This window comes from Triticum urartu, chromosome 5, assembly GCF_003073215.2.
Source record: "Triticum urartu cultivar G1812 chromosome 5, Tu2.1, whole genome shotgun sequence".
Taxonomy (NCBI): domain Eukaryota; kingdom Viridiplantae; phylum Streptophyta; class Magnoliopsida; order Poales; family Poaceae; genus Triticum; species Triticum urartu.
In genome coordinates, this window is record NC_053026.1 from 334,623,436 (window position 1) to 334,633,948 (window position 10,513).

The 10,513-nt window shown below is 48.7% G+C and overlaps 1 protein-coding gene and 1 pseudogene across 1 annotated transcript; both read left to right on the forward strand.

Annotated features, from left to right (window-relative positions):
• The first annotated feature begins 589 nt into the window (after positions 1-589).
• LOC125508883 (protein ENHANCER OF LHP1 1) lies at positions 590-6,330 on the forward strand. Its single transcript, XM_048673679.1, has 12 exons — positions 590-1,011; positions 1,113-2,224; positions 2,337-2,513; positions 2,631-2,744; positions 3,826-3,930; positions 4,140-4,274; positions 4,358-4,413; positions 4,490-4,595; positions 4,949-5,065; positions 5,145-5,271; positions 5,360-5,490; positions 5,577-6,330. The coding sequence occupies exons 1-12, from the start codon at positions 696-698 to the stop codon at positions 6,111-6,113; spliced, it is 3,033 nt and encodes a 1,010-aa protein (XP_048529636.1). The 5' UTR covers positions 590-695; the 3' UTR covers positions 6,114-6,330.
• Positions 6,331-8,027: 1,697 nt separating this feature from the next.
• On the forward strand, positions 8,028-9,748 carry LOC125555971 (annotated as a pseudogene).
• The last annotated feature ends 765 nt before the right edge of the window (positions 9,749-10,513 follow it).

Here is a 10,513-nt window from a genome sequence, read left to right on the forward strand (position 1 = left end):
GATGCGCTACATGACACTGCTCGACGCCTCTCTTCCTTGAGGGCCCTCTGATGATGGGCACTTGGTGGTCTTTTTTCTTGCTTTCTCTTATGTTTTATTTGGCGTGCTTGTGCCGATGCCCTAATTTTTATCTCGGTGACTTGCTGCTTCTTGTATGGACATGTTGATTGCTTTATTTCTCAAGCAGGGCGAAAGCTTATTCCAAGATGTATAGATCATTCAATCTAAGTGTTCGTCCAACTAATTACATTTCATCGATGGCAAAATCCAATTAAAGATATAGGTGCACTCTCAGTCTCTATATTTTTTTATAGTTGAATTTTTTATACTTGATGACAATATGGTCAGAGCATTGCACACCGATATTACATACTACTATAAAAATAGTTTTCACTATGTTTTTCTTTTGAGAAATCTATAAAAATAGATTACTCGATCGAAGGGGGATGCTAGGTTGGCCCACGGTGGACAGTAAGCTTTCCGCGAGGAGTCGCGCGGGTCCTACTGGTAAGACCATCTTCCCGCCAGCGGACCATTTCCCGCGGGAAAACCCCCGAAATTTCGCGCCACTCGTTTAGCCCCAGCATATCGAAACACATAAACGCCCGCCCCGCATCTTGGCCAATCTCACGAAATCCCCACCCCAACTCACCAAGAAAGCCTCGGACGCGAAGCATCTCTCTCGCGGTGTCGCCATGAAAGGGCGCGCGGTGAAGCTGCGGGAGGCGCACAAGGCGGGCTCGGGCTCCCCGGCCTTCTGCTCCGTCGCCTGGGCCCCCGGGGGGCAGCACGTCGTCACCGCGTCCGCCGCCGACGTCGCCATCCTGATCCACGACGCCGCCGCCGTGAGCGCCGGGGGGACCGGGGCCCGGGGCTCCGGTTCAGCGGCGGCCGCCGCCACGATCCGGCTCCACAAGGACGGCGTGACGGCCGTCGCCCTCGCGCCGGGCTCCGGCGGCTCGCTGGCTTCCGGTTCCATCGACCACTCCGTCAAGTTCTACTCCTTCCCAGGTTCGTGGTTCCGACCGTCCTGATGAGCGGTATCTTATCCGAGTACTCTATATTTTTGTTTTCACTTCGAGATCTGTAAATGTCTCCGAATTTCTTTCCAGACGGCACGTTCCAGAGCAACGTTGCCCGGTTCACCCTCCCGATCCGGTCACTGGCGTTCAACAAGAAGGGCGCCCTTTTGGCCGCCGCCGGCGATGACGACGGCATCAAGCTGATTGCTACAGTCGACAACACGATCTCCAAGGTGCTCAAAGGTCACAAGGGCTCCGTGACCGGGCTGGCTTTTGACCCCAAAAATGATTATCTGGCATCAATCGACAGCTTTGGCACGGTCATCTTTTGGGATCTTTGTTTGGGCAGCGAGGCACGAAGCTTGACTCGTGTCGCCCCAACATTCGGTTCTGACCACTCGGTGAAGAATACCCTGTGCTGGAGTCCCGATGGACACACCCTTGCTGTTCCTGGTCTGAGGAATAATGTGGTCATGTATGACAGGGACACTGCGGAGGAGGTATTCACACTGAAAGGAGAACATGAGCAGCCAATATGCAGCCTTTGCTGGTCCCCGAATGGGAGGTACCTGGCAACTGCTGGCCTGGATAGGCAGGTGCTTGTCTGGGATGTGAAGTCAAGGCAGGACATTGAGAGGCAGAAGTTTGATGAAAGGATATGTAGCATGGCATGGAAACCGGAGGATAATGCTATAGTACTCATTGATGTAATGGGTAAATTTGGGGTTTGGGAATCAGTGGTCCCTTCGACTATGAAGTCGCCCACTGAGGGTGCGCCTGAGCTAAACCTGCCGAGGGTTCCATTGTTTGATGACGAAGACGAAGAAGAAAAACCAAGCACATCGGCTGGTTTTGATGATGAGATCGATGAAAGTCTTGGTGATTCAGCACCTTTCAACCACAAGCGGTCAAGGAGAAAGGCCACATTTGATGACCACATGAATGGAGATAGCGAAGAAGAGGATATGATACACGAGATGCAGTCAGGCAAGAGAACAAAAGGTAGGCACAAAGATAACAAAGAAGGTGCTAGGAAGGCAATGGATGATTCAGCAACTTCTGGAAGGTTGGTTACAGCAAGAATGCAAGCTGCCTTCCAGCCTGGGTCAACGCCATCTCATCCTGGCAAGCGAAATTTCCTTGCTTACAACATGCTTGGAAGTATTACTACCATTGAAAATGAGGGGCACTCACATGTAGAGGTAAGATCCCCTTTTCAGTTGTTTGCTTCATAAGCCACTGAATAAACTATGTGAAGTTATACTGTTTTATTGGCTCTCTGCTGAAGTTCTGACATTTATAATCATTTTCCAGGTTGACTTCCACGACACAGGAAGAGGCCCCAGAGTCCCTTCCATGACCGACTATTTTGGTTTCACCATGGCTGCACTGAATGAATCAGGAAGCGTGTTTGCAAATCCATGCAAGGGAGACAACAATATGAGCACTCTTATGTACCGCCCCTTCAGCAGCTGGGCTGGTAACAGTGAGGTAAGATTTTTTACATCTAACATAAATGTTCTGCACCTTCAAGAATTAGAGAGTTTTAATGTAGCTCACCTTTATTGGTTACTGAAACAAGGGGTGTTTATGTATGCCCAATTGTAGTGGTCAATGAGGTTTGAGGGAGAAGAAGTGAAGTCTGTGGCTCTTGGTGCTGGATGGGTTGCTGCAGTCACAAGTTTAAATTTTTTGCGCATCTTCACCGAAGGGGGCTTGCAGGTATTTATAAGCTTGTGTTTTTTATTTCTTATGTTCTTACTTTTCTTCCAGTGTTAATTCTTGTGGAGTCAGCCAGGTTCCTTTATCTGAAATTAGGCCGCCTCCTCTTAGCTCACAAACACCAATGAACTCAGTTTTCTCAGTGTCCTGTGCTAGAGCTTTCTGACATATGGTTAGAAAATTATGGCATGAAGTTATAATGCTCCGAATGGGAACCCTCAGGTCTACTTAGAAAGAAACCATCAGTACACTGACTCTTGGTTCACAGATCATTATTGTTGCAAATATACTTGCATAAAAATCATGCAGTATTCATGAAGGCATGCACTATATTATTCTCTAGTGGTTGTATTTCCACCTGTAATCTGTGTTTGCCATCTGTCAGTTGGAAAGTGCACATTTAACTAAGCGTTATATTGGAACATTACTGTAGTGCACATCATTCTTGTTTGCGTAATGAGTTTTCCTAATTATACCATGATAGTTGGTAGTAGATGCTCTCACAATCTTGCTTATAATATGTACACTGCCAAGTACTGCACCACAATTTGGTTGTAATAAGCTGAGCTTAAGTAAATATTCATCAGAACAAGTACAAAAATGGTTGACAAAAAAGGTCCCTTGTTAAGCTATTCTCCAATAAACTGCCTTCGCCGGTCACATTGAATGTGTCTGGGGCTTCCTCATCTGGAGGCCGTGTGCTCCCCTCAAATTTAAATTCTTTGCTTGGCTCCTTCTTTGCAACCGCGCGTGGTCGTCCGATTGTCTTGCAAAAACGTGGCCTTCCTCACCAGGCTTCGTGCCACCTTTTGCTACATGTGAGGTTGGGGACTTGACCCTCTGTTGGATTTATTGTGATCTGATTTTCTAAGTTTGGTAATTTTTTTGTTGATACAATTAATCACTAGTCGAACATATATTGCATATAAAACTGTGGTACCGAGACATCTTCCCTCTTTCTTTTATTTTTATTTTTTTCATGTCATGGAGCAATCCAGATAATGTAACTACTTGTGGTCACTTGTTTACTTATCAACCCCCAACATTTAACCGTTTAATTGATGAAATTCTTATTCTGCAGATGCATATCCTCTCAGTCAGTGGTCCAGTGGTTACTGTGGCAGGTCAGGGGGATCAGCTAGCAATTGTGACTCATGCTTCAGATTGCCTACCGTCAGGAGATCAGGTCTTTGTTGGCATGCCCATTTGCTTTAGTCTTGTGATGATGTAATATTGGTAGCTCATAGATGTTGTGATCAAGGTTTTTGTGAACTTTATAGTTGCATACCTGTCCAATATCTACATTTGTATCCTCTACGAGAGCTGACACTGGAACTGATATACCAGTTTGTAAAAACAAATAACTAATGCAGTTTTCATGACTACCACTGACAGGTACTAGATGTTAAGGTATTCAACATAACCGAGGGGGCACAATCAATGTCCGGCCGCCTTGTCTTGACTCCATCCTCTCAACTATCTTGGTTTGGTTTCAGTGAGAATGGCCAACTTAGTTCATATGACTCCAAGGTATTTATGCCTCATGAGTAAATCAACAGTTGAATGTCGGTTTAATGATGCTAATTTTTTACACTGATCCTCAATAATTCCAGGGAATACTGAGGGTCTTTTCCGGTCAGTTTGGTGGGAGCTGGCTTCCTGTGTTTAGGTATAGAATCTTCCTTGCAAGTTAAACATTAAGAAGTTAGTGCTGAAGCACACTTAATCACTGTATCAAATTTCAGTTCAACCAAGGCAAGAAAATCTGAAGATGAAAGCCACTGGGTGGTGGGTTTAGATGCTAATAATATATTCTGCATTCTATGCAAGTCCCCTGAATGTTATCCTCAGGTATGCTTTGCTTCTCTTTGAACAAGTTTTCCTTTTTGTTGAAGTTCTTAAGTTCAATCTGTCAAGAAAGATGCTTTCAGCCATGTAATCTGGAAGACGGAAAATCATTTTTGTTGCGTTTAATGAAGAATTGGGTAAAAGTTACTTCGATTTTCTTCTCTTCTATAGTTAATTCTAGAATGTATGATAGTTTGGGTTCTTGTAGTATCCTAGAAAGAAAAAAAGCGAATACACTGAACACTGAACACATGAAGCAACACGCCAAAATATTAAAATCATTGCCAATCTAACTAGTCCCCAGTTTCCTCACTGGGTGTTGATCTGCTCCTTGACTCATGTTCTCTTGATCTTAGGTGATGCCCAAGCCTGTTCTAACTATACTTGAGCTGTCATTTCCTCTTGCGTCATCTGACCTTGGAGCCAATAGTTTGGAAAACGAGTTCATGACAAGGAAGTTGCATCTCTCACAGGTACATCACGTTTCTTTCTCAAACTTAAAAGGCCAGTGTCTGTGCTCTGTTGTTTAAGCATTCCTTCTTTTTGTCTCAGATCCAAAAGAAAATAGAAGAAATTGCTGCTCTGGGTCTTGACACAACTGCATTTGAAGATGAAGCATTCAATACAGAGGCTGCACTTGACCGGTGCATGCTGAGACTCATCTCTACCTGCTGCAATGGTATAAAAATCTTGAACAAAATTCATGAATTGTTGCCAAATGGTTCTTTCTCTTAAATTTTATTTCTTATGTTCTTACTTTTCCACAGGTGATAAGCTAGTCCGAGCCACTGAGCTTGCAAAGTTACTGACGTTGGAGAAATCAATGAAGGGAGCATTAACACTTGTTACACGCTTGAAACTTCCTATATTACAAGAGAAGTTCAGTTCATTACTTGAGGTGAAAGCCACACCCCTTATTTCTTGCCCTGAATAGAACCTACCTGCTGTTACCAATTCATTCATGATTACGATTACATCTTGCAGGAGAGAATGTTAAACGATGCAAGAACTGCTGGAACAGTGGGTGTTTGCTTGAATCCGGCCAGTACAAACCACTCACCAGCGCTCCATGCAATCCAACCTGCTAAAATTGTGCAAAACGGAGGTAACTTGGAGGAGGCATCCACACCGAACCCTTTTGCCCGACGAAGCAGTGCAGCTGGACCTAAGAAGGCAGAATTAGAACAACCAAAAGATGTGAAGGATAACACTGCAAAGGTTTCACCTGCGGTTACCCCTTTAGCTAAGATACCCAAGAAAAATGATAACTCAGAAGGGAAAGCAAAAAGGGAGAGGGATGGAGCAGCTGAACAGATTTTGAAAGGAGGCATTGATCAGGCTGGTGCTAAAAATAAGGGCAGTGAAGACAGCAACCGAGGAGAGCCTCAGCGGCCACTTAACCCCTTTGCAAAATCTTCATCCAACAAAGAACAGTCATCGTCCCTTTTGGATTCCATAAAAAAGATGAAGGTTGAAAGCGAGAAAGTCGACAAAACCAACAGCAAGAAGGTGAAAGTATAATTGATTTTCTTGCCATATGGACCTGGAGGATGGAAACTGGCAGTCAGTCACCTTTAACTAACATCCGAAGTGCTTTTCCTTTCCACTTAAATTCTGGTAGTGTAGTTGGACCAACATATAATTTGACAGCTCCTCAGTTTACTTTGTAGTCTGGATGTACTTTTCGGACAATAAACTTTGTAGCTTGGATGTTCTATGCATATCATCTTTTACAATATTCCCCACCTGTCAAGGTAGCACCTTCTGCATTTGTGTTTAAGCGCACAAATTGCTTATGTGATGGCCTTCTTCAATGATACACCCTTACAAAATACGGACTGTATTGGTGCAGATCGGCCCTGAACTGGTTTGTTAGATATGTGGTAAACCCAATTGTTTTAAGTAGCACTAACTAATCAGCCGTAAATACTCAAGGAAATTGATTTGGCACATATCAATTCTACTCCATATGTAGTTTGTTTAACCCTCTAAACTCATGTTTGTCCTTTAGTTTCTTTCTAAAATGGAGTCAAGATTTGTCTCGCCTCGTTAATAAAGTAGAATTGCCTGCTTAATTAGTGGAAAACCGGTGAATAAGTCAACGGGCAAACACAGGGCAACATAGGCCGACTTGCTACCCACATGAAGTCATGAAGACACATGCCCATCCAGAAGTCTTGTTTACCCACTTGGAGTGATGAAGACACGCCATCCAGAAGAAAAATATCGTCGGGGTTGTCATCAAGCGTCATCACCCCACCAGCCAACGACTCCCGTAACCATTGATGACGACTAGCAAAGCCCCTGTTGCAATAGCCATCAGAATCCATGCCTGCTTTGCCAAATAGTCGGCCACCCGCACAGGCGACTAGACAACTCTAACTCATGTGACGAACCTCGCAAGAGACAAGCGTTGAGTCTGTGCCGACTAGGCCGTGCAACCGAACACCCACATGTCACCGTTGGCACCTCCTCGAGAGCTTCGACTCCGCAAAGACAGTATGGGGGCACAAGGGTCCCCTCGAACAAGTAGGATGACATCGACCACCAAAACTCAGCCACAAACCAACTTCACTCGAAGTCACCATCATTGCAGAACAAGAAGCTACACCACTTTGTTCAAGGGTCACAGCCTCAACATCCCCACAACAAGCAGTGTTGGAACCTGCAAACCAGGGCGACGCCTTCGAGAAGGAACGTGGTGCAAGATGTGTCACCACCGCCAGTTCTAGGAAGATGTGAAGTAAGGGTTTTCCTCCAAAGCTCGAAAGAGGGCACATGGCCTTGAACAACGATGACCCCAAGAACGTAAGCGACGCTCGTAGCCGTAGTCGGCTCCGGCAAAGCCAAACCAAACCACCGCCCGTTCGAATCTTATCTTTCCATAGCAAACAAAGGCAGGAGCCACACGTCTGCGCATTGTCAACCTTGCAACTTGCACCGCAACACAAAAACCACAGTGGGAGCAAGAACCGGCCACCCCAGCAAGATCTGGCATCCATGTGCACCATAGTTGCAGCCGCACTAGACAATCCTGATGTCAATGCCGAGGATCACCTGCATGCAGGGGAGTCGGGTTGAACACTCTTAACTGCCAGCCTCCACTCTAGCCGTGGTGTTGCCAGTATAGCCACGATGACTGTCGTCGCCTGAGAGGGCCGTCGTCCCTCTCAGGGCCGCACTATCCGAATCCCCCACCTTCGAGGAAGGAGCCCCGCCACTGGCAACCACTGCCCGGGCTTTGCACGGTGGCGTCACCTAGCGGCAGCAAGGGGACCGATAGAGGGAGGTGAGCCAATGAGTGCGCGTTTTTTGTTTGCGTGGATCCCGTCCGCAGAACTGGATCCGGTATCTGCCGCCACGCGTCTAATGTCGTCATCCCACGGTAGCCACCGCAGGCGCCTGTGCTCGGCTCATCCATCCAGAGTGCGCGCCCCTCCGATCGGCTCAATTCCTAGTTGCGCTCGGCTCCGTTTCTTCTCGCCTCAACCGGCCGGCAAATCAATCTAACCACTGGCATCGCGATCTGACCGTGGCTCGCCGCGGTGATCTCCAGGCGGCCAAGATGGCGGGAAACGTGGGGATCGAGCTGATCCGCGGATTTTTTTCCCGTGCGCTCTACGCTGTTCCTTTCCGAATTCGCGTCGACGCGGGATTGCGGGTCGAGCCTCCTTCCTTCATCATATATACAGTCGATAATCCTGTGGTCGAATCCCTCGTTCATCATCACCTCGCTAGCATTGCTTGCGCGTCCAAGGCTACTCGATTGGGAACTCGGAAGTTCTGGACAACACCTTGCCCTACGCCGCCTCGCGTATGACCATGGCTATCGCCGACGGGCAGCGCGCCACCGCAGCAGGAAAGAAATCCACCATCGCCTCCCGGGTCGCCTCCATCTGCGCCATGATCGACGAGCACATCGCCACCGAGACGCCCATGAGCGCCAGCCGAGTTGCCGCCGTTTACTCCATGATCGCCGACGCTGTCGCGGAGGCGAGGAATAAGATCGGCAGGAGGAGGAGGAAGTCCTACCCGGGCATCACCCGCCGCTACGAGTACGAGGAGTTGCGCAGTCTCGGAGATGGCTCGACCGCCGACGTCACCAAGGCGCGCCACCACGCGACCGGCCACACCGTCGCCCTGAAGACTATCCGCGAAGACTGCTGCAGCGGCGCCGGCTATATCCTGCGGGAGGCCTGTTTCATGGCCGCGTGCCACGGCCACCCCGCCCTCCTTCGTCTCCATGGGCTCGCGCGCGATCCGGACACCGGGGTCTACTCCCTGGTCATGGAGTGCCTCGGGCCGTCCCTGCACCACGTCCTCCGCGATCGCATGGCCCGCACCGGCCGGCCGTTCCCGGAGGCCAACGTGCGCCTCATAATGAGGCAGCTGCTGTCCGGCGCGGAGGAGCTGCACAAGAACCTCATCATCCACCGCGACATCAAGCTCAAGAACATCCTCGTGGCCGTCGACGGCGCCGTGAAGATCGGCGACTACGGATCGGCACTGTCAATCGCGGGGCAGAACGCCGACGACGATTACTGGGCCGCCGGAACGAGGAAGTACCGCGCGCCGGAGATGCTGCTGGAGAAGCCGGGCTACGACACGCTCGTCGACATGTGGTCCCTCGGCTGCGTGATGGCGGAGCTCCTCACCGGGGAGGCGCTGTTCAAAGCGCGCTGCGACTCGGACCAGCTGTACATGATCTACGACGTGTTTGGCGTGCCGGGGAAGAGGGAGTGGAAGCCATACGAGTCGTCGTTCGTGGCTGACAAGGTGCCGGTGTGGCGGCGAGAGCAGGCGCAGCAGCGCCGACGAGGACAGTGGAACGGCAACCGGCTGCGCGAGCTGTTCCCGGAGGAGCTTCTGTCCATGGAAGGGTTTGAGGTTCTCAAGGGGCTGCTCGCGTGCAATCCCAGCAAGCGGTTGGCGGCCGCCGCCGCGCTCAAACTTCCGTGGTTCGCTGACAATGACGATGCTCCGGTGGGATTATAGCAGGTCACCGTGAGACACTGACTGAAGGCCCTGTAACAATAATTTTCTTTAGGCTACATGTAAACCATTAGTTGTATGCGGGGAGTTGAGGTGCGTGTGCCTACAGCGACCACCCCTCTTGTATCGGGCTACATGTAAACTAGTACTATTTGTGAGTTGCATGGGAGCTTTGTGCTAATTACTTGTTTCCTAGTAGCAGGAGCAGCTAGAACCTTGATACTGGGAGCAGCTCGCTGTAATGTATGATCTCTCTTGGGATTTGTAAGACTACACGTTGTTTATCCTTTGAGCCACAAAGGACTGGTACTTTGCCTACAATCCATTTTCATAATCTGATGGAGAGTTGCTGGCCTGTAAGGTCTCAAGTTACATCTGATGCTTGGTTTTAAGCCATTCACAAAGGTAACCACATAAAAATGCTCTTTGTAAATAAGGATGCTCGTCTCTTATCACTGCCAGTTATCTCCTAGAATTTGTCAATATATTCAGAAACTGACAGTGTGAGTTGTTTAACTGAATGAAACTTTTCCAACAATTCATAGATGTTGGATTCTGCAAACCTGGCACATAACAGCCTACACGATTGTTCCCATGGTTTGTCCACATTTTGTAACCTAGCACTCCTGATCCAATTATTAGCCCTGCCAACATTATATGTTTGTGCCAAATTCACTTTACACTCATGAGGAGCTTGTGCCAATTAAAAATATTTGTTAACTTGTCTAATGCAACCCAAAGAATTAGGACACAGATAACACCCGAACGTTCGGGTTCGAAACTAGGCCACTACGTAAGAGGGAAACCCCGTCCCGTCCCCCGTGCCGCTCCCGCGAGCGGCCCGGGCGGAACCCTAGATCGTCACCACCGCTCCCCTTTCTCGCCCTCCTTCTCCCTCGCCGCCGCCGGGCAAAGCCCGCGCGTGCGTC

Excerpts from the sequence above, each read along its gene's own strand:
- LOC125508883 (XM_048673679.1), top strand. The coding sequence starts at position 696 with ATGAAAGGGCGCGCGGTGAAGCTGCGGGAGGCGCACAAGGCGGGCTCG. Across the intron at positions 3,931-4,139 it reads GCCTACCGTCAGGAGATCAG|GTACTAGATGTTAAGGTATT; the intron begins GTCTTTGTTGGC and ends TACCACTGACAG. Across the intron at positions 5,491-5,576 it reads AGTTCAGTTCATTACTTGAG|GAGAGAATGTTAAACGATGC; the intron begins GTGAAAGCCACA and ends TACATCTTGCAG.